This window comes from Bufo gargarizans, chromosome 6 (genome assembly GCF_014858855.1).
Source record: "Bufo gargarizans isolate SCDJY-AF-19 chromosome 6, ASM1485885v1, whole genome shotgun sequence".
Lineage (NCBI taxonomy): Eukaryota > Metazoa > Chordata > Amphibia > Anura > Bufonidae > Bufo > Bufo gargarizans.
Window position 1 is genome coordinate 140,721,371 of NC_058085.1, and position 25,421 is coordinate 140,746,791.

A 25,421-nucleotide genomic window follows, 5' to 3' on the forward strand; every position below is an offset into this window, starting at 1 on the left:
ATTGTCAAACAATTAGAATCTTTGGAATGGCAAGAGGGCTGGTTTTTAGGCACACTTGATGTTAGCTCCCTCTACACTGTGATTGAACACAAAATGGGCATTGATGCCCTAATGAAACAGTTTCAAATAAATAACACTCTTAAAAGTGAACAATTGATGTTCATTTTGGAGGTAGTTGACTATATTCTCTCACATAACTATTTCGCATATGAGCAGGACTTCTATCTCCAGCTGACCGGTACCGCCATGGGCACCAGATTCGCCCCCAGCTATGCCAACCTCTTTTTGGCTCAGTGGGAGTCTGAGTCCATCGCGCCCAGGTTGGGGGGGGTCTGGTGCTGTGGCGTAGGTACATTGACGATGTCCTGTTCATATGGAAAGGTACCAAAGAGACTCTGGATGATTTTTTTGGTGGAAATTAACGCTAATGAGAGAAATTTGACATTTACCCCGAAGGTTAGTGACAAAGAAGTTGAGTTTCTGGACATCAGGGTAGTGATAGAGGGATGCACGATCAAGTGTAGTACCTTTGTGAAGGAGGTAGCTAGGAACAGTTTCATACGCTTTTCCAGCTGCCATCTACCCAAATGGTTATTGAATATACCAGTCAGCCAATTCAGACGATTAAAGCGGAATTGCACTGATCACAGACAATTTGAAGAAGAGGCTGTGGTTCTCAGCCAGCAGTTCAAAGAGAGGGAGTACCCAGATCAGATAGTGGAAAAAGCCTTGGTCAAAGTGAGAAATATGAATAGACAGGACTTTTTTGTCCAGAAGTGCACACCCCCATCAGATGAGGTGTTAAGGATGATTCTACCCTACCATTCACAACACCGACAGGTAGAGAGAATTATTAGGAAACACTGGCATCTCCTTTTAGATGACAAGACTATAGGGTCGTCTCTTACTAAAGATCCCAGAATTACTTACACGAGAGCCACTACGTTGGCAGCAAAAGTAGCACCCACATTAAAAATGAATAGGATGGGCCCGTCGGAAGGTCAGAATTGGCTAGAGACTGGTGGCTTCCATAGATGTGGACGGTGTGGTAATTGTAAGATGACGAAGTTTGCGAGGAAAACTACCAGTGTCACTTCGACTCAGAATTCGTTCAGGTTTGACATCAACGAATGTCTGACCTGTGACTCGACTGATGTCATTACCTATTACAATGTCTGTGGATGCCGCAAACAATATATAGGGAGGACAAAGAGGACATTAAAGAAAAGGGTGGCAGAACACTTGGCCAATATCAAAAAGGGCTATGTGTTACATTCTGTTTCAAAACATTTTAAAGATATACATAACTGTGATCCCTTGTCCTTGGCATTCTTTGCACTGGAGAGAATAAAGAAACCTTGGAGAGGTGGTAATCATGTGGCCGCTATGTCCAGGCAGGAGTCCCGCCGTATCTTTGAATTTGAATCCCTGATCCCTAGGGGTCTGAATGCTGAATGGGAACTATTTGGATTCCTCTGAGGGATGGGGGGCGAGCTGGGTGGTGATGCAGATCCAGAGTCGGGCTGTCTATCAGCACTCTGTTCCTTCCTCCCTGCCCGGCTCTCCTTCCCCTTTTCTCCTTGCAACTTATGCTAGGCTGTAGAAGTTTTTTTGGCAGCAATATATGGTCAAATCTGGTCAAAATAAGGCAAACTCCCCGAGATGCTATCTGGATCCCTTAGGAGGAGGATTTTAATATTTTGGAAAAAAACGCATCAAAAACACATCAAAAACGCATGTGACTGCATGTGCGTTTTTTATGCGTTTCTTATAACCATCACATCCTGATTGTTATTTATATGTTCTTAACATGTTCTTATTATTATTTTTGTTTATATGATGTTACATTGCATATCAGAATACTCTATGGACTAATGTTATAATATAGGAGCTGGAAGTGACTGTTGCTTTAAGAATTTGGCTCCCATGTAGACATAAAGGGGAATAGGATTCCATTTCGGACTTTCATGATGTTTCAATTAGATCAGTCCCACCCATGGCTGGTCTCTTGGGAAGGTATAAAATGCTGCAAAGTGCTCACTGTCTTTACCACTGATGAAGGGGTGTATACCCTGAAACGCGTCTGGGCCAGTTGGGACAGTGAGCCGTACCCCAGGATCTACGAGGGAGAAATAACCACTATCGGGTTGATCTTCGCATCTGGAGCACTACCCTGTCTCGAATTAAGAGACTGTATCTTTAAGAAGGATCGATTGCTTTACTACCTTTCCAGCCGAGGAGTCACGTCAGACGTGACGTTTGAAACTCCATACCACGTGGGACGCCGCGTTTGGGTAAGATCGGCTGAGTTTGCGATCCATTACATCGAGCCAGCGACAGAACAGGGTAAGAGATTCCCCTCATAATTACCAATAGATCTGACTATTCAAATTTACTGGAGGATTTAATCGGACAGTACCGAATACGATTTTTCTGACATAGTCAGATTGTGGATGCGATCCCTTTGGAGCCTGACACAGGCTTGAATTTTTCAAGTGTATTAAGACCCGGTGCGATTATTTCTACTGTGGGGACTGCTTGTCTGACGAATTTTCCTCAGGGCCCCTGTTCATTGGGTATTTATTTATTTTTTATGCATTTTATCATATTTTATGGATGTTTTTAACATTGTTATTGTTTGATGCATTGGCTTGTGTATAATAAATTCTAGCCATTATCGACTTGCTGCTTGTATTCCCTTATACGGAGTGCCCCTCGTTTACCTACTATTTTTTCAGATCTCTGGATCTGCCTGCTCCTGTGAAACCAGCTGTTGTAGCTAAGCTCATACGTATTTGCATAAATTAGACCAAACCCTCCTCATCTCAACAAAGGGGTTGTCCCTGTAAGCAATCTCTTTCTATATACCCAAAATGCCTGTTAGGAACCCTTTATCAGCGAGCCAGAGTAAACAGAAGTTCTTGCTGTGACAGACCTAGACAATCCATTACTTGGATGGCCTTAAAGGGGTTTTCTGAGATTTTAATATTGATGACTTATCCTCAGGATAGGTCATCAATACGAGATCGGTGGGGGTCCGACGCCCGATTAGCTGGCTGAAGAGAAGGCCGCGCTCCGTGCGAGCCCCTTGTTTGTGTAACTGTTTGCTGTCAACATTACAGCGGTGAGCAGGTGTAATTCCACGTAAGCCATCCCATTCACTTCTCTGGTACGGCTCCCTTCTATTCAAGTGGATAGGAACGAGCCGTCCTATAGAAGTAAATGGGACGGCTTGCAATTACACCTGCTGACCTCTGCAATCTTGACGGCGAGCAGGTAAACAAACAAGGGAAGGCTGCGCTCGCAGGGAGTGCTGCCTTCCCTTCATCCAGCTGATCGGCGGGGGTGCTGGACCCCCACCGATCTGATAGTGATGACCCATTAATGTTAAAATCCCAGAAAACCACTTTAAGACCTGGCTTCCTCCAGAGATCAGTGAGGCCACCTTCTCTTCATGAGCCAACCACTTGGGTTGAGCAGAGTTGATGATAGCCAGCTAATAAAACGAAGTGGGGGAGAATAATATAAGTAACTTCCTTTCTTTTTTTTGCCGACCCATTGAAATGAATGGTTATGCATACGGTCTGCAAATAAAACTGCATGGACATGGACCCTTAGGGCTCATGCACATGAACGTATTTTCTTTCCATGTCCGTTCCGTTGTTTTTTTTTGTAGACCGTACGTGGAACCATTCATTTTAATAGGTCCGCAAAATAAAAATGAAAGTTACTCCGTATGTTCGCTCAGCAAAAAGAATGAACATGTCCTATTATTGTCCGAATTACGGCTGTTCCGTAAAATACGGAATGCGCATGGACGTCATCCGTATTTTTTACAGATCCATTTTTTGCAGACAGCAAAATACATACGGTCGTGTGCATGAGCCCTGTATACAGAGACAAAGAATTAGATTATAATACTGCACAAAATATAGAATCCCAATTTCACCAAGTTGATAAAAAATAAAAATAAAAAAAATAATAAACTTCCCTTCTAAAGGAAATAAAAACCAGTAACTCTATACTTACTGCCCAGACTGGAAATCCTTCTCATTCACCACAGCGCAGTTTGTGAGGGAAAGCTCATCAGTAGGACATCGCGCTGCTTGCATAGTCTGCAGAAAAACAAAAATGTATTTAATTATAACCCAACGACAAGATGATAATAATAATTATCTATGAGCGTCAAGGGGCAGACAAATTAAAGCTGACAATGCAGAATGAAGGGAACATTGTGTTGATTCGAGGTCCACCTTCACAACCCTTTTTACTTTACTTTTTTAGTGCACATTAATCTCCTATAGTTCTGTGTATACAGCTCTCATGGAGACCTATAGGTCTCCATAGTAACAGACTCCAAACTCTTTGTAGCCTGATCCTGGAGACATATTGCAATCTTTCAGTCCCTGCAAGTGGTGGAACAAGTCCTGCTCACATTGTAGGACAGGTTGTTGGCGGTCATTTTAACCCCCTCTTGACACAGCCATTTTCCGTTTTTTGCAATTTCATTTTTCGCTCCCTACCTTTCTGGAGCCATAACTTTTATAATTTTCTGTTCACATAGCCGTATGAGGGTTTGTTTTTTGCAAACAAGTTGTATTTCTAATGTCACCATTTAATATGCAATTTCCGCCACTGTTTTACAGCACTATGCGGTAAAAATGACTTGTGCTCTTCATTCTCTGTGTCTCTACAATAAAAAAATAAAAATAAAATTTTTTTATATATATATATATATATATATATATATATATATATATATATATATATATAGTTATTCTTGCGTTTTAATACTGAAAAAAATAAAAAAACTTTGGAAAAAAATAAATAAAAAAATCTTATTGCCATATTCTGACCCCACAACTTTTTTTTATAGTTATGTCTATGGAGATGTTTGAGGGCTCGTTTTTTTTGCAGGTTGATCTGTAGTTTTTGATAATACCATTTTGGAGTGTGTATGACTTTTTGATCACTTTTTATAAAAAAAATTTGGGGTGAGATAAAGTGATGATAAAACGGCAAATTGGACATGTTTACGCCATTCACCGTATGGGATGTGTTTTTTATATTTTAACAGTACAGGCGTCTTCACGTGCTGTGATGCCCATGATGTTGATTTTTTTTATTCTTTCATAATTTTTGTTTTTGGGAAAGAGGAGTGATTAACATTTTTGTAAACTTTTTTCTTTTTTCTTTTTATTAGGTCCCCAAGTGGACCACAACATGCAGTCACCAGATTGTAGGGTAAAGAGATTTTCTTCATTATCCTATACAGAAATAGCTACATTACAATTCAGTGCTGCCACCTGCCATATACAATTAATAAGCCTGGAAGCCTAATACAGGCTCATTACTTTCAAGGAACATCCTCCCCGATCTCTGGCATTGCATGAAACAGCAGGCACTCACTAGCTAAGGCGCTCGATCCACTCTGGAGTGGGCACCATCTTTAAAGACCCAACATTCGTCGTACATGTACGGCAGATGTTGTGAAGGCATTAAATCATTCATGGAGAACCCCTTTTAGGAAGTATTCCCATCTGGCACATTGATGGCGTGTCACTAGGATATGCCATCATTGTCAGAAAAAAGTGTGCCTCCCACGTTTAGGACCCACTGCTATCTCCAGAACAGTACCCGTGAAGTGAACAGAGAGCAGCCATGCATGTGTATCCCCCCTTCGTTCACTGCATTTTCGGGAGTTCCGAAAATAGTCTAGTGCTGACTTGGCTGTTTTTGGAACTCCCATAGTGATGAATGGAGAGCACGCACGCCCAGTATGCTCTCCTTCACTTTGGAGGCCCTGTTCTCTACACAGGAGCGGGTCCCAGAGGTGGGACAGGCACCTATCTGACTGATGGCATATGCCAGTGATGGCTAACCTTGGCACTCCAGCTGTGGTAAAACTACAACTCCCAAGATGCCCCCCTTGCTTGGCTGCTCTCAGAACTCTGTAGAAATAAATGGAGCATGCTGGGAATCGTAGTTTCACCACAGCTGGAGTGCCAAGGTTACCCATCACTGGCATATGCCATCAATGTACAAACTGGGACAACCCCTTTAAAATGTGCGCCAACAATACTAGATGTTCCTGTCCTATAATGCTAATAAATTTATAATGTTCAAAAAGGATGAATGCACCAAAACTGGACAACTGCGGATAGACTTCAGTTCCAGGCTGCTCTCCTAACATTCCTAACATTTTATCTTACAATTGATTCAGTAGAAAAAAAAAACTGCTGAAACCAGCACTTCCGATGATTATTCGTTATTTATAGCAGTGCCATAAATCAGGCTCCAGTAAGTGTGATACAAAAGCATCAATGAACAAGAATATTTCGAGCTGTTACTATGACAGGTCTGAAGTTTTAGAAAATGACTAGCAGAAGGACCCTGCTTCGCACTGGTACCGTATTTTTCGCCCTATAAGACGCACCGTTCCATAAGACTAGGTTTTTGAGGAGGAAAATAATAAAAAATATATTTGTAACCAAAAGGTGTGCTTTCGCTGGGTTTTGAACTAATGGGGGATCTGTGGATGGCACTGTTATGGGGGGGGGGGGGGTGATCTGTGGATGGCAGTTATGGGGGGGTGATCTGTGGATGGTGGCTTTTTTGGTGGCTTTTTTTCACGTGGTATCGAATGGCATAGAGTATCGCAATACTTTTTATGGTATCGAAAGCGAATATAAAATTTGGTATTGTAAAGAACTCTACTGCAGTTATCTGCTCATTATTACAGGCAGGAAGATTTCTCCTCTAAATAGATAACACAGGATCCATCATTCACAATAGGTGATATCACAGCCCAGTTACTCCCTCCTGACCTCAGCAAAGGTCACAGAGCATGCCTAAAAAACTCTCCCATAGAATTCAATGAGGTCTTCTCCTGTCCATTGTGTCTATGGCCCATGTGGCTGATGTGGCTGCATTATCTATAAATACTGTTCAGGCAAGATGGCAGCCTCTATAATCATGTTCAGGAAATTGAATAAAAAACAAAACAAATCTAGAATCAGAAAACCACAACAGATTAGAAAAAACGCTATGTGTCACTATCTAGTTTTAAAGGGCCTCTGTCAGCAGATTTGTACCTATGACACTGGCTGAGCTGTTACATGTGCACTTGGCATCTGAAGGCAACTGCGTTGGTCCCATGTTCATATGTGCCCGCATTACTAAGAAAAATGAAGTTTTAATATATGCAGATGAGCCTCTAGGAGCAACAGGGGCGTTGCCATTACACCTAGAGGCTCTGCTCTCTCTGCAACTGCTGTGCCCTTTGGTTAATTAGCTTCACTGTGTCATTTGATAAATGACTATGTATTACTCTGATTTTTGGCTCTTTATAAAAGGTGGGCGGTGCTTAGTGGAAGTCAGCAGAGCGGCCTCAGCCCAAACACATTTAATATCATCTACAGCAGAAAACCAGAATAAATTACAACGGATACCTACGCCAGTTCCTAGCTGGCGGTGGTTTGTTTGTGGCAAACTGACCTAACAGATGTGAGACGTTCATTACTGCATGTTTTGTCTGTGTGGAATGCCAGTCTTTAGTAAAAGACCCCCATTATGGGTAAAACCACCCTAAAAGTCATTTGCAGTGCCTCTACCGTATAATACCTTTTTTTTACCCTTCCTTATTGTTAACAATCCACCTCCCGCTTGGTGCTGCGGCTAATCTGTACTGCTGGGGGAAGGATTTGGACACAATTAGTCTCCTTTACCCTGTGGCAGCTAACAGTCCTTTCTTACACAGCATCCCGAATTAAAGCATCTTGACTGGTCGCGCTAACTGCATGTGCCCGGATCCAAAGACTTGAAAAAGGAGTACTCTCACTCCGAAACGCGTTGTCATCTGATCAAAAATAAAACCCTTTTTATAAGACGTCATTCGCGGTTGTTGGTTGTGGTTTTGAGCCAAGAGGTATCACATTGGGTACGACCTCAGTACACAGCTTCTTATAGCATTCCAAATCACTCCTTTAGGGAACTGGCAACTCCAAGGACTACGAAAATACCAGAGTCTGGCGGTGGCCGGACCCTGGAAAACCCGGGGTCCTCCTGCTACCACCTTCCTCTGGGACCCGCACCTATCAGACAATGGGGGCATATCCTACCGATATGCCTCCGTTGTCTTAGATGGGAATACCCCTTTAAAGATGACCTTTCACCAGAATAAAACTTCTAAACCAACTATACAGGCATGTAGAGCGGCGCCCAGGGACGCCCCTGCACTTACTGTTATACCTGGGCGCCGCTCCGTTCTCCCGTTATTGCCTCCGGTATCTTCATAGTTAGGCTCCACCCAGGGGAACCTGCCGGCATCTCCTTCTCCCATGCTGCAGCGCTGGCCAATCACAGCACTCAGCTCATAGCCCGAGAGGCTTTTTTCTCTCTCAGGCTATGAGCTGAGCTCTGCGATTGGCCAGCGCTACAGCATGGGAGAATGAGCCGATGGCAGGTTCCCCTGTGTGGAGCTTAACTATGAAGATACTGGAGGCAATAACGGGAGAACGGAGCGGCGCCCAGGTATAACAGTAAGTGCAGGGGGGACCCTGGGCGCCGCTCTACATGCCTGTATAGTTAGTTTAGAAGTTTTATTCTGGTGAAATGTCCTCTTTAAAGGGGTTTTCCAGGATTTTGATACTGATGAGCTTTCCTCAGGACACCCGGAACCCCTTCCGATCAGCTGTTTTGAGAAGGCATTGACGCTCCCATAGAAGTGAATGGGGCTGAGCGCGATACCAAGCACAGCCACTATACAATGTTTGGCACTGTGCTTGGTAAGTACAGAGAAGGCCTCTGCCTTTTCAAGACAGCTGATTGGGTGTCAGACCCCCACTAATCCGAAACGGTCCCTTCTGTTGCTACTTTAGATTATGAATGAACCCGTTATTGAATTTCTTCTGACTGCCTCACCCATGCCACATATCCCCAGCCCTCTGTCAGCTATTCTGAAGAGCAGTCCGCTTGTTTGTGCAGAAGAAGAGAGAAATAATGCCATGATGGGCAGTGGCAGAGAGGTGAAGGCAGCTGGGCACCGTTCTTCATATATCAGTGGGATCAACATGATCTGAAGACGATCGGTGCCTGCAAATCATCAAATCATGGTGTAAGCCTGTTCATCTGTCGAGTTGATGAGCGTAAAACATGACCTTGTATTATATATTACAAATACTCCTGGTAGCATTAAAGGTATTTGTTGTGCATCCATTAAATATATTCATAGTATACATCATAAAGTGAATTTTTCATTTCCATGTTAGAAAATGATCCAGTAAAGGCTGGGTTCACACGGGTGAGATTTCCACGCCGGTGCAATGCTTGAGGTGAAGGCATTGCACCCGCACTGAATCTGGACCCATTAATTTCTATGGGGCTCTATATTGTGTGCTTTACACGCAACGCAGGCCCCATAGAAGTCAATGGGGCTGCTTGAAAATCACAAGCATCCGCAAGCAAGTGTGAATGTGGTGCAATTTTCACGCACGGTTGCTAGGAGACGATCGGGATGGGGATCCGATCATTATTATTTTCCCTTATAACATGGTTATAAGGGAAAAGAATAGCATTCTGATTACAGAGTTAACCCCTTAAGGACTCAGCCTTATTTCACCTTAAGGACCAGGCCATTTTTTGCAAATCTGACCAGTGTCACTTTAAAACGCTTTGGATTATCCAGGCCATTCTGAGATCGTTTTTTCGCCACATATTGTACTTCATGACACTGGTAAAATGAAGTAAAAAATATATTTATTTTTTGCATAAAAAAAATACAGAATTTACCCAAAATTTTGAAAAATTAGCAAATTTCAAAGTTTCAGTTTCTCTACTTCTGTAATACATAGTAATACCCCCCAAAATTGTGATGACTTTATATTCCCCATATGTCTACTTCATGTTTGAATTATTTTGGGAATTATATTTTATTTTTTGGGGATGTCACAAGGCTTAGAAGCAAAATCTTGAAATTTTTCAGAAATTTACAAAAAAAACAATTTTTAGGGACCACTACAGGTCTGAAGTCACTTTGCGAGGCTTACATAATAGAAACCACCCAAAAATGACCCCATTCTATATACTACACCTCTCAATGTATTCAAAACTGATTTTACAAACTTAGTTAACCCTTTAGGTGTTGCACAAAGAGTTATTGGCAAATGGGGATGAAATTTGAGAATTTCATATTTTTTGCCTAATTTTCCATTTTAACCCATTTTTCCACTAACAAAGCAAGGGTTAACAGCCAAACAAGACTGTATCTTTATTGCCCTGACTCTGCCGTTTACAGAAACACCCCATATGTGGCCGTAAACTACTGTACGGCCACAAAGCGGGGCGTAGAGTGAAAGGTGCGCCGTATGGTTTTTGGAAGGCAGATTTTGCTGGACAAGTTTATTTACACCATGTCCCATTTGAAGCTCCCCTGATGCACCCCATGAGTAGAAACTCCAAAAAATTGACCCCATTTTAGAAACTACGGGATAGGGTGGCAGTTTTGTTGCTACTAGTTTAGGGTACATATGATTTTTGGTTGCTCTATATTACACTTTTTGTGCGGCAAGGTAACAAGAAATAGCTTTTTTGGCACCGTTTTTTTTGTTATTTACAACATTCATCTGACAGGTTAGATCATGTGGTAATTTTATACAGCAGGTTGTCACGGAAACAGCGATACCTAATATGTATACAATTTTTTTTTATTTATGCAAGTTTTACACAATGATTTAATTTTTAAAACAAAAAAAAAAAAGTTTTAGTGTCACCATAGTCTAAGAGCCATAGTTTTTTCAGTTTTTGGGCAATTATCTTAAGTAGGGTCTCATTTTTTGCGGGATGAGATGACTGTTTGATTGTTACAATTTTGGCGTACATGCAACTTTTTTGATCACTTTTATTACCTTTTTTGGGAAGTAAGGTGGGCAAAATTTCCATTTCATCATAGTTTTTTATTTTTATGGCGTTCACCGTTCGGGTAAAGTAACAGGACCGTTTTATAGATCAGGTCGTTACGGACGCGGCGATACCGAACATGTGTAGGGAATTTTATTTTTTTCATTTTTAATCAGTGATAAATGTGTTTTTTGATTTTTACTTTTTTTCCACTTTTTTTAACCAGACCCACTTAGTTCTTGAAGATCCAGTGGGTCTGATGTCTGTATAATACAGTACAGTACCCTGAGAAGGCGTCCTGTTACCATGGGAACCTTTCCCGTCTGCCACAACTTCGCAGACGGGGAAGGGTAAGGGGGGGGGATCTGTCTGGGGGCTCTCTCCCTCTCCATCGGGGGGCTGCAAAGGTACAGCAGCCCCCCGATGTGAGAGGGAGGGAGCTCCCTGAGCCGTTAACCTTTTCCATACAACGGTCTGTACGGACCGCGGTATGGAAAGGGTTAAACGGCTGACATCGCATCACAGATGTCAGCCGTTTATACCAGGGTGTCAGCAATGTGCTGACACCCTGGTATACCCACTGGCCACCAACGATTATTCAAGGGGAGGCGGGCGGGGCAGGAGAACGGAAAGGCTGAACGCTGGTGTGAACTCAGCCTTAGACTTTTGTGTTCTGATCCATCACAACATTCAGAATAACAAAACATTGAACTTAAGGCTGTAATGTAACAAAACACAAAAAAAAGTCAAGGGGGGGTGAATACTTTTGCAAGGCACTGTATGGCTTCTTTAGTGAATATTACATTGGTAGTCACTCAGCTTTTAAAAAAAACTGATAAAAAGTATTCTGAAAATATTCCGTGCCTAAAAACTGTGCTCCAGGCATAGTCTCTGGCATGGAGACACAAAGCACGCTGGTTGCCCCATGCCCAGTGTGTATTGTTCATGGCCCCTAATAATCACAATACTCTGCGCCTGTCGTCCTACAGTCGTTTTGGCTGCTCTAATGCGCAACGTTCAGTGGCGTCTCCATGCACAATGTCCAGAGTAGGAGAGTATACTTGGAGGGGCACGTTAGGAACAGAAGAGGACAACTCACGGGCAAATGACTAATGATAATAGCAAGGTAGGAGAAGGCAAATGTTTTCTTGTAAGAAGGTGCTATCAGAGCTTAAAGGGTTAATTTAAGGCCACATAAGGTACCACCGGTCACATCATCTTCCTGCCCACACCAAGTAGAAAATCCCTAAGGCTTTAGATACATCTCTGTAATCGGCTGACCGATTAACACCATAAGCTTGTCAAACTGGGCACCATCTATCTTTCCTCCTCCTACTCTGAGCAGTTGTTCTCGACAGATCAACTTCCATTCAATACTAATGTGTTAATTCCTGGGATTATAGAATCCATCATAGGCGACACTCCTCTGGAATTCTGGGGAAAATGTATGCAAATGAGCTCCTAAAAAGCTCTGCCTCTAATGCCACCAGATGAAAGGTTGCCATCCTATAAGTCAATGTCCAACCTTTTAAAACAGGCCTTGAGACATGACTTGGATAAAGACTGTATTAGACAGGCAGATCAGCAAGTGATTGTCGGGAGGCGCTCCCTCCTGGCAATCGCCTGCTCACTAGCGGAGGAGACCACTGCTATTACATGCAGTGATCTCCTCCGAAACATGGAGAGGAGCGATCGCTATCCCATCCCCATGTTGTATAGTGGTTTTCCGGTGGCAGATCGCTATTAGACAGCGCAATTTGATGCCGGCAAGCGCAGATTTTTTTGCATGCTTAAAGGGCTTCTACCATCAGAAATTCTGTTATGTAGCTGAGTGACATTAGCGATGTGCTAATGTCAGCACTACATAACAGTGTGTTTATTACATTTCTCCCTGCAGCCATTCTGATAAAATACACACTTTTATAATATGCTAATGAGCCTCTAGGTGCTATGTGGGCGTAGAATCAGCACCTAGAGGCTCCGTCTACTCGCCCGCCCCACTCCTCTTGATTGATGTCACGGTTCGCAGCATCACTGACGAAATCCCGTGCCTGCACCGTTCACTGTATTCTGCGCAGGCGCAGTGAGTAAATGATGCGCTCCTGGTTCCGGATTCCTCACTGCGCCTGCGCCGACTACATCACAGTGAGGAAGCCGAAACCAAGAGAGCGGCCTTCACTCACTGCGCCTGCTCTGAATACAGAAGTGAACGGCGCAGGTGCGTGATTTAGTCAGCGATGCTGCGAACCATGAAATCAATCAAGAGGAGCGGGGCGGGCAGAACAGGGGACCTGGGCGGGATAAAGGGTGAGTAGACTGAGCCTCTAGGTGCTGAATCTACGCCCACATAGCACCTAGAGGCTCATTAGCATATTATAAAAGTGCTTGTTTTATCAGAATGGCTGCAGGGAGAAATGTAATAAACATACTGTTATGTAGTGCTGACATTAGCGCATCGCTAATGTCACTCAGCTACATAACAGTAATTCTGATGGTAGAAACCCTTTAAAAAATAAAATAAAATAAGTGGAAGTATTACACTGGGAGATGATCACTAACGAGCGTTCATGTGAATACTCGTTAGCAGATGTCGGCCGAAATATCGGCAACTGTAATACAGCCTTAGGCCTCTTGCACACGACCGTATGTCTTTCAGTATTTTGCGGTCTGCAAAAAAACTGATCCACAAAAAATACAGATGACGTCCATGTGCATTCCGTTTTTTGCAGAACAGAACATCTTGCCTCTAATAGAACAGTACAATGCTTGTCCGTTATTCGGACAATGATAGGACACGTTCTATCCTCGAACGGAACGGAAATACGGAAACGGAAGGCATATGGAGTACATTCTGTTTTTTTTGCAGGTCCATTGAAATTAATGGTTCCGTATATGGAACGAAAAAAAAACGGAACGAAAAGAAACAAAAAACACGGTTTGTGTGAAAGAGACCTTAAAGAGGACCTGTCACCACTCCTGACATGCCCAATTTAATGGCTACATGCATTCCCCATGTAATAACAATTCCGCAGCATCTATTCTTATGGCTCTATGTTGTGCCATTTCTTTATTATTCCTACTAGAAGTTATGAATGAATTGCTAGCAGTCTGCAGTAATGGCACACAGGGGTGGTAACCAGTTGGGGGTGCGTACCTGCACAGTCTGAAAATGGCAGCACTGAGTGGATAAAGCGAGTCTGTGCAGGTACACACCCCTTCAATTAAAAAAATGTGAAAAACAAAACCTCATTTAGGGTACTTTCACACTAGCGTTTTTCTTTTCCGGCGCTGAGTTCCGTTCTAGGGGCTCAAATCCAGAAAAGAACCGATCAGTTTTATCTTAATGCATTCTGAATGGAGAGTAATCCGTTCAGGATGTCTTCAGTTCAGTCTTTTTGACTGATCAGGATTTTCAGAAAACCGTAGCATGTTGTAATTTTACATCCGGCCGAAAATCCGGAACACTTTGACTGAACGCCGGATCCGGCCTTTTTCCCATTGACTTGCATTAACGCCGGATCCGGCGCCGTGTGTTCTGTCAAAACGGATCCGGCTTTTGCATGTTAAACCCGGAAAATGTGGAAAAAAAAGTTAAAGTCCATAAATGGTGGATCTGTTTTTTTCAATGCATTTTTTCATTGTGATCAAAATCCTGATCAGGATTCAAATGTAATCCGTTTTCACATGTTTTTCTGGATCCGGCACGCAGTTCCGTTGACGGAATTGAACGCCGGATTCAAACAACGCTAGTGTGAAAGTAGCCTAAGAAGAATGTTACAATATCGCCAAACACTGTGGTATAGCGGTACCGCTATGACTTTAAGGTTTGACAGCACAAGCAATATCATGTGGGGTCTCCATCTTGAGGATTTATCGGTAAGGCAGGCGATAAATAATGCAAACTGCTTCTAAACCCAGAATGTTCCTTGTGGCTGAAGCAGAAATTATTCAGAGACTATCAGGAAAAACCCAACCTCCCTCCCTCCTAGATCCCTGCAGCTGCACAGAATCCAGGTCACCCAGGGTTTCTCCGTCACATCAGGAGATTTTAATGGGTATCTGAGGAATCGGTGCCTTATGCTAAATCTGGCCGCAGCCTGCGGGGATCACACCCTCCCTGGGAAGGACTCTGCCCACATCAGCACCAGTACTCCATAATGATTCCTAGTGTCACAAGTGCTATCTTCTTACATGCAAATGATGACTATTTATCCCAATCAGTATGCAGACGCCATGTGAGCAGCTTAATACAGACTTCACACGATGGGGAAGGGGGGTGCGAAGATGCTGTGATAAGAACAGGGATGTAATCAGTTACCTTCTACTCCTAGTTAGACCACAAGAGGAAATAATCAATGATCCAATATATCAGGGATGGCCAACCTGCGGCTCTCCAGCTGTTGTAAAACCACAATTCCCACCATCCCATGCTGGGAGATGTAGTTTTGCCACAGCTGGAGAGCCACAGGTTGGCCATCCCTGCAATATATCCACCCCGGATGCTGTTAAAGTGGCTCCAAGATGGCATCCCACTTCTGTGTTACAAAAAAATACAATACAGGAAACCACTAACAAACATCTGCACCTGGTCAGGCGGACATTTGGATGACCACATGTAATACTAACCTGTTGTATGTGCTCTTGGCAGCTGTGTTGGTCCCTCGTTCATATGTGCCCACATTGCTTAGAAAAGTTATGTTTTAATATATGCAAATTAGCCTCTAGGAGCAACAGGGGTGTTGCCTTTACACCTAAAGGCTTCACTTTCTCTGCACTTTGACAGGGCCAGCAGCTTCGCCGGGCTCTTTGGATGTAAACTTCCTGTTTGGTGACGATGCAGCCAATCACTGGCTGCAGTGGCATCAAACAGGAAGTTTACATCCAGAGGGCCCAGAGGAGCAACCAAGGCCGTGGAGCGAAGGAGCAAAGAGCCTACAACTGGGAAGCAGATCAGTATGCTTCTCTTTGCAGGTCTTCTAAGAAGGGGGGTTTGGCAAAACACCCCCTTAAGGTGCTCAACCCCTTTAAACACCTGGGCAACCCCTTTAAAACCTGTCCTGGCCTCCCATTTACCCAGCTGATAGCTTTGTTACAATAGCATCCTAGGCTAGGTTTGTCCACTCCAGTCCTAATGGTAGGACCACTTGGCAGAGTACCATGCAGCCGTACTAGTCAAACTAATTAGGAGCGCACTGTTCATTCGGTCTGCATTGTTAATGGCCATTAAATAAGCCTATAGATGGAGTAAACCTACAACAGCTTTATCACAGTGGCTCAGGTCCTTTATAGAGCAGGAGGAGCTGAGCAGGTTGATATGTAGTTTTATGGGGAAAGATTCAGCATAACTTATTTTACTCATCTAAGATCCTGCTCATTCTGGGCTTTGAAGTCCAGCAGGCGGTCCTATCAGTGACTGACAGCCTTCCCTCTACGACTGTGTATACAGAGATAGCTGACAATCACTGATAGTGTAACAGTGGTTGCTGTGTGCCGCTGTTCCCCTGCTTACCGCCGCGGTCCTGGGCGCAGTGTTCAGCGGTGATCTGCTGCCAGTGTTTCCTTTCACCCCTGGCCACAGCATGCTTGCTGCTCGTTTGCTGCAGCAATTCCTTAAGAGCCGGCGCGCGTCACTTCCTGTGTTTTATGGGTTGGATCATGTGACCTCACCAACCAATCCTAGCGCTCATGCACATATATAAGTGGCACAACCCCCTTTCCAGATGCCTCAGTGTCAAGGTCTTTGTGTCATGCTAAGGTTCCTGATTAGTGTTGAGCGAACTTGTGTTTTAAGTTCGGCGTCTAAAGTTCAGGTTATCGAAGAACCGCGTTATGGATTCCGCTACCACGGACCATAACGTAATTTAGAATCCATAACGCGATTCTTCGATAACCCAAACCCGAACTTTAGACGCCGAACTTAAAACACATGTTCGCTCAACACTATTCCTGATATCTGCTTGTGTTCCTGGACTCTGCTACCGGTTTGATTCCTGCCTGCTTGTCTTGACTCTCCTGTTGCCGATCCGGATTGCCTGACCTGTACCTGTGCCGCCTGCCTTGACCTAATGCCTGTCTGACTTCGCCTCAGCCTCATCCTTCGGTCCTGCACTGTTGCTCCTGGTAATGACTCTGACAACACCTGTACCTTTCTCAGGTACCACCTAGTCCGCATGGACCAGCTGCCTCGTGTGCCTATCCTCCTCAAGATGTAGCGACCTGGTGTTCCCCTCAGGAAAGTCTATCCCCACCAACAGTGGTACTGTGAAGATCGAGGGGTTCACTTAGACAACGGCCTTAGAGGAGGTAGGACACGTGGCACAGTGGGTTCACACCCACTGGTTCGTGACACATAGGACCGCCTCCTTGACATCAAAGCCCAGAATGAACAGGAATTTAAATGAAAGAAATACTGGTTAAGGAGAGTTCATATCACCGTTATTTTTCAGTTTCTCTGGTCTGTTAGAAGAGCAGAAAAATAAAGAAAAAAAACGATCCTGTGCATCAGTTATGCACATTTGAACTCCGTTATTTTAGTACTGCATGCAGGACTTTTTTCCGTCTAAAAAAAAAAGATCCCGGATGAAAATGGCTCAAACGGATGCCAAAGGATCCATTTTTTTCCTTATTTTTCTGATCTTCTGACCGACCAGAAGAACAGAAAACTAATGGTGATATGAACTCTCCCTTAGGCCTCTTGCACACGAACGTTGTGTGGCCGAATTGCAGCCTCAAAACATGGGCACCGGCCCGTGTGCACTCCGCATCACGGATGCGGACACATTCACTTGGGTCCGCAATCACGGAGATGCGGAACGGAAGCACAGATCGGAACCCCAAGGAAGCACTACGGAGTGCTTCCATGGTGTTTCTGTCCGTGCCTCCGCACCGCAAAAAAAAAAATTGTTGAATGGGTCTCGATCCATCCCAGCCGCCGCACGGACATTGGCCTATGGGGCCAATCTGGATTTCATCTTCAGTCACGAGGAGAGAGAGTGTGTGTGATATGTGCACTCCCCTAGCTGTAATGATCAGTGGGGGTCTCAGTACTCAAAACGTGGGTCTCTATGACATACCAAATGTTTTAAGTTTTTTTTTAAAGTTAGTGATGCTCTGGGCTAACATCTGGAGCCACCTCTAAAACTGTAAAATGCTGAAAAACACCAGCAAAAATCAATGTACAAAGTACCCTGAGGGCCAGCTCACATGGCAGAATTTTGTCGCGGATACCGGCGGTGGCTGCATGGTGTCTTCCTCCCATTAGTTTCAATAGGACTGTCAAAGTGGAGAGGGTGCGGTAGATGCAATGCCACCTTCTATGGGGGCACATATGAACATGGGACCAACACAGATGCCCTCAGCTGCCAAGTGCACTTGTAACAGGTCAGCCAGTTTCATAGGTACAGGTTCTCTGTAGTGCAACACATAGCAGGGATGTAGGCTGCAGGTGGCACCTATTGACATTTATACCGCCGCCGATACCACTCAGCAAAGCAGTCAGCAATGACTAACTGAAATCATTCTCAACATCTGCAGTGCCAGCACAACGGCTAGTGGTGGTGACACAACCCACAGCAGTGCAGCCTCCGGCCTGTGTTTCCAGGGGAAGGGAAAATAAAGGAACTGATTGAGATGCCTACTAATCCCACAGGGAAACCAGTGACACACAGCAACAAATTATAGAATAGTAATAGAATGTAAATCATGACAGCAGCAGGCACCGTCTGTGCCCTGACGAGCTGCCCTGCAAGTTACAGCCGCCCACTGCATGGCTGGAGACAGATACCCAGACTAACCGGCTGGTACAGTATAACAGTATACATCTATAGACAGCTGCTAGCCGTATACAGCACTACCTCTCCCCCATACATCTCCACTGATCAAACAGGACCGGGATAACAATATACACACGTCCCAACATATACTGAAATTATTATACAAGAAAATCTATACTGAGCAGCAGAGGATCATGTGCACACAACCCACCCACAATGTGAAATGCCATACTATATCTATAACCAAGGCATCTGCATGGATTCCATATGTTCTCCCCGTTTCACTTGGGTAGTACCCACAATCCAAACACATACTGATAGGTTAATTGGCTTACATATGGAGCAAGTAGTAGTTCACACTACAACATGCTGTATGAAGCCGGTAGTCAGAACTGGGGTCATGGCCGAAAAAGGAGCTTACATCTAAGCTCATTCATTGTACTACAGTTTCTATAATATGGTGTACATGAAAAACTTAAGGAAATCAGATTGTGGGTCACAATATGGACTATGTTGGCACTATATAAGAAACAAAAATAAATACTACATATGTGTATATGCTATGTATATAATATCTGGCTATGTATAGACTATACAGGTTATGTATATGGTGTATACTGTGTACACAATATCTGGCTATGTATGTGATACATAGGTTATGTATATGCTGTATACTATGAATAGAATATCTGGCTATGTATAGGATATATAGGTTATAAAGCCATGCTGTTGTGATAGATACAGTACGTAGTTGTGGTTTTGTCTTGCTGAACTATTCAAGGCCTTCCCTGAATGAGACATTGTCCGGACGGGCTCATATGTTGTTCTAAAACCTCTATATACTGTTCAGTATCGATAGTGCCTTTCCAGAAGTGTCAGCTGCCCACCCCATAGGCACTAATGTCACCCAATACCATCAGAGATGCAGAGATTTGAACTGTGCGCTGATAAGATGGATGGTCCCTCTCCTCTTGAGACCTCAGACCATGGTGACTGTGGTCTCCAAAGATAATTTTACATTCTGATTCATCTGACCACAGAACAGTTTTCCATTTTGCCTCAGTCCATTTTAAATGAGCTTTGGCCCAGAGAAGACTGTGGTGTGTCTGGATCGTGTAGACCAGGGATGCTCAACCTCCGGCCCTCCAGCTGTTACAAAACTACAACTCCCAGCATGCCCGGACAGTCTACAGAGGGGCATGGTGGGAGTTGTAGTTTTGTAGTTTTACAACAGCTGGAGGGCCGCAGGTTGAGCATCCCTGGTCTACACGATCCAGACACACCACCGTCTTCTCTGGGCCAAAGCTCATGGAAAACTGTTCTGTGGTCAGATGAATCATAATGTAAAATTGGTTGAGCATGCCTGGTGTAGACCTATGGCTTCTTCTTTGCATGATGCACAGACAGTGACTTCTGGTGTCCCTGAGCCCCTGCGGAGATTTCCAGTACAGAATCCTGCCTGTTTTTAATGCAGTGCCGCGTGAGGGCCGTAGTCCCGAGCATCTAATATTGACCGCATCTTAGTCCCTTGCGCACATGGATTTCCCCAGATTCTCTGATGTTTTTGATATTCCCATATACTGTAGACGGTGTGATATACAAAGTCTTTGCAATTTTACGTTAAGGCTGGTTTCACACGGGCGTTGCGGAAAAATGTGCGGGTGCGTTGCGGAAACACCCGCGATTTTTCAGCGCGAGTGCAAAACATTGTAATGCGTTTTGCACTCGCGTGAGAAAAATCGCGCATGTTTGGTACCCAAACCCGAACTTCTTGACAGAAGTTCGGGCTTGGGATTGATGTTCTGAAGATTGTATTATTTTCCCTTATAACATGGTTATAATGGAAAATAATAGCATTCTGACTACAGAATGCATAGTATAATAGTGCTGGAAGGGTTAAAAAAAATAAAAAAGTTAACTCACCTTATCCCCATGATCGTGTAGATCCCGGTCTGTTCTTTAGCTGTGGGCTGAATGACCTTTGGTGATGTCAGATCACATGCTCCAATCACATGGTCCATCACCATGGTGATGGAGCATGTGATCTGACATCACCACAGGTCCTTTAGCCACAGCTAAAGAACAGACCGACCGGGAACTAGGTGATCATGGGGATAAGGTGAGTTAACTTTTTTTATTATTTTTAACCCCTCCAGCACTATTATACTAAGCATTCTGTAGTCAGAATGCTATTATTTTCCCTTATAACCATGTTATAAGGGAAAATAATACAGTGAATAGACTGTCACCTAGAACCCATGCGTGGAAATCGCACCGCATCCGCACTTGCTTGCGGATGCTTGCGATTTTCACGCAACCCCATTCATTTCTATGGGGCCTGCGTTACGTGAAAAACGCTGAATATAGAACATGCTGCGATTTTCACGCAACGCATAAGTGATGCGTGAAAATCACCGCTCATGTGAACAGCCCCATAGAAATGAATGGGTCAGGATTCAGTGCGGGTGCCACATATTTAGGCTTTTATGCAGTTTTAGAATCTAAAACCTGGAGTGGATAAAAAAAAAAAAAAAAAGAGGAGACCTTGCTGTCCTTTTATGATCCACTCCCGATTTCGGGATCAAAAACCAGATTAAACAAAACTGAACGTGTGGCAAATTCTAAATGATTACATTTTTTCATGAAATGGTAAAATATCTCACTTTCCAATACATGTTCTATCTACGGTATTGTGAATAAAATATGGGTTTTGTAAATCATGACATACTGCTTTTATTTACATGTTACACAGTGTCCCAACCTTTCTAGAACTGGAGTTGAATAGGATATATGGGTTATGTATATGCTGCATGCTATGTATATACCGGTAATATCTGGTTAGGTATATGATATATGGGTTATGTATATGCTGTATACTATGTATATGATATATGGGTTATGTATATGCTGCATGCTATGTATATACCGGTAATATCTGGTTATGTATATAATATATGGGTTATGTATATGCTGTATACTATGTATATGATATATGGGTTATGTATATGCTGTATTCTATATGTATACCGGTAATATCTGGTTATGTATATGCTGCATACTATGTATATACCGGTAATATCTGGTTATGTATATGCTGCATACTATGTATATACCGGTAATATCTGGTTATGTATATAATATATGGGTTATGTATATGCTGTATACTATGTATATGATATATGGGTTATGTATATGCTGTATACTATATGTATACCGGTAATATCTGGTTATGTATATGCTGTATACTATATGTATACCGGTAATATCTGGTTATGTATATGCTGCATACTATGTATATACCGGTAATATCTGGTTATGTATATAATATATGGGTTATGTATATGCTGTATACTATGTATATGATATATGGGTTATGTATATGCTGTATACTATATGTATACCGGTAATATCTGGTTATGTATATGATATTTGGGTTATGTATACGCTGTATACTATGTATATGATATATGGGTTATGTATACGCTGTATACTATGTATATGATATATGGGTTATGTATATGTTGTCTACTGTGTATATAATATCTGGTTATGTATATGCTGTATACTATGTATATACCGGTAATATCTGGTTATGTATATGATATATGGGTTATGTATACTATGTATATAATATCTGGCTATGTATATGATATGAGTTATGTATATGCTGTATACTGTGTATATAATATATGACTATGTACATGATATATGGGTTGTGTATACGTTGTATACTGTGTATATAATATCTGGCTATGTATATGCTGTATACTATGTATATACCGGCAATATCTGGTTATGTATATGATATATGGGTTATGTATATACTGTATACTATGTATATAATATCTGACTATGTATATGATATATGGGTTATGTATACATTGTATACTGTGTATATAATATCTGGTTATGTATATGCTGTATACTAGGTATATACCGGTAATATCTGGTTATGTATATGATATGAGTTATGTATATTCTGTATACTGTGTATATAATATCTGGTTATGTATATGATATATGGGTTCTGTATACATTGTATACTATGTATAAAATATCTGGCTATGTATATGCTGTATACTGTGTATATAATATCTGGCTATAAATATGCTGTATACTGTGTATATATTATCTGGCTATAAATATGCTGTACACTAGGTATATACCGGTAATATCTGGTTATGTATATGATATATGGGTCATGTATACATTGTATACTATGTATATAATATCTGGCTATGTATATAATATGAGTTATGTATATGCTGTATACTGTGTATATAATATCTGGTTATGTATATGCTGTATACTAGGTATATACCGGTAATATCTGGTTATGTATACGATATATGGGTTATGTATATTCTGTATACTAGGTATATACCGGTAATATCAGTTATGTATATGCTGTATATATACCGGTAGTATGTGGTTATGTATATGCTGCATACTGTGTATATAATATCTGCCTATGTATATGCTGTATACTGTGTATATAATATCTGGCTATGTATATGATATGGGTTATGTATATGCTGTATACTGCGTATATAATATCTGCCTATGTATATGCTGTATACTGTGTATATAATATCTGGCTATGTATATGATATGGGTTATGTATATGCTGTATAATATGTATATAATATCTGGTTATGTATATGCTGCATACTATGTATATAATATCTGGTTATGTATATGCTGCATACTATGTATATAATAGCTGGCTATGTATATGATTAGGTTTGTGCATATGCTGTATACTTTGTGGCTACATATATGAAATATGGGTTTTGTATATGCTGTATGCTATGTATATAACAGCTGACTATGTATATGATATATGGGTTATGTATATGCTGTATATTGTGTATATAGTATCTGGTTATGTATATGATTAGGTTTGTGTATACACTGTATACTATGTATATAATATTTTGCTACATATATGAAATATGGGTTATGTATATACTGTATACTATGCAGCTGACTATGTATATCATATATGGCTGTGTGTATATGCAGTATACTGTGTATTATTATATACTGTACCTTCCGTCCAGCAGTGGTATATGTGCTCTGTGTATACTGAATACTATGCTTCCAGCAGGTCTGCGTACACTGTATGCTATATATGTGCGCACACTGTGTGTGGAGGCTGTGTATCTCATGTATATCGGGTATACAGCATTTCTAACGCATCTGCCAGGCGCTGCCATCACTGCGGCCAGGGATGCCATCAGTAATGAGAGGAACTGCTGGCGGCGCCCATTCAGTTACACAGGTACACGTATCACCACTGACTCCCCGTGGAGCGGCGCAGCCCCTGCTCATAGATGCTGTGTGAACTATGTCACCAGGACGCCGGCGACTGTCACTTACCCGGCCCGCCATTGCTGCTGCTGTCCCCTCACACAGAAAGCCACCGGCTACACAGGCAACTGAACCAGCTCAGCACTAAAGCAAAGAGCCGCTCCGGGGGAGGGGCCGACCAGGTCACATGACTGCTGTCAGGAGCGTAGGACGTAAACCCCCGATCCCGGAAGACGGCGTGGCTTCATAGTGGCGACGTAAAGCAGCGGGAAGACATGTTTCTGGTGGTTGTGGGCAACAATGTAATAATGGCCGCTGGTTTTCAGTGGGTAAAAGGCAAAATAGTACGTGGTTTTGCTACAAAAACCGGGTACAGCTTTCTGTGACAATGTTATTGGCTGGTTGATGTTATGGAGACGTTTGTGGATGGGCTTATATCGACCATGATGGTGGGATTTTTTCTGACAGGACCCCCTTCCCCTTTCATGTGCTTTGTCCTTTTTCCTATGATTCCCTGCCCCTTTCTTACTGCATCATGATTCACGCTCCATGTATACACGCTTGTGCACTGGGGCTGTGTAAGGCTACTTTCACACTAGCGTTATTCTTTTCCGGTACTGAGTTCCGTCCTGGGGGCTCAATACCGGAAAAGAACTGATCAGGCATATCCCCATGCATTCTGAATGGAGAGCAATCCGTTCAGGATGTCTTCAGTTCAGTCCCTCTTAGGCTACTTTCACACTCGCGTTTGGTGCGGATCCATCATGGATCTGCACAGACAGATTAGTTCAGATAATACAACCGTCCGCATCCGTTCAGAACGGATCCGTTTGTATTATCTTTAACATTGCCAAGACGGATCAGTCTTGAACACCATTGAAAGTCAATGGCGGACGGATCCGTTTTCTATTGTGGCAGATTGTGACAGTGAAAACGGATCCGTCCCCATTGATTTACATTGTGTGTCAGAACGGATCCGTTTGGCTCAGTTTCATCAGACGGACACCAAAACGCTGCAAGCAACGTTTTGGTGTGCGTCTCCAGAGCGGAATGGAGACAGAACTGATGCATTCTGAGCGGATCCTTTTCCATTCAGAATGCAAACTGATCCGTTTTAGACCGCTTCTGAGAGCCCTGAACGGATCTCACAAACAGAAAGCAAAAACCCCAGTGTGAAAGTAGCCCTACGTTTTTTGACCGGAGAAAATACCGCAGCATGCTGCATTTCTCTCTCCGGCCAAAAATCCTGAACACTGAAATATATTAGTGCCGGATCTGTCATTAACCACTTCACATCCGGGCCAAGCTTAATTTTGCTAATCTGACATGTCACTTTATATGGTAATAACTTTGGAACGCTTTTACTTATCCAAGCCATTCTGAGATTGTTTTCTCGTGACAAATTGTACTTCACGACAGTGGTAAATTTGAGTCAATATA

The 25,421-nt window shown here is 42.7% G+C and overlaps 1 protein-coding gene across 1 annotated transcript in view; it reads right to left on the bottom strand.

The window, feature by feature from the left end:
* The window catches only part of NSF (N-ethylmaleimide sensitive factor, vesicle fusing ATPase), a 74,625-nt gene extending 50,456 nt beyond the window's left edge, over window positions 1-24,169 (bottom strand). The window contains exons 1-2 of the mRNA XM_044296533.1: window positions 24,051-24,169; window positions 4,030-4,115 (exon numbers count right to left, since the gene is read on the bottom strand). Coding sequence (XP_044152468.1) covers window positions 4,030-4,115; window positions 24,051-24,062 — 98 coding nt within the window. The 5' untranslated portion in view covers window positions 24,063-24,169. The remainder of the gene's footprint in view (window positions 1-4,029; window positions 4,116-24,050) is intronic.
* Between the last annotated feature and the right edge of the window lie 1,252 nt (window positions 24,170-25,421).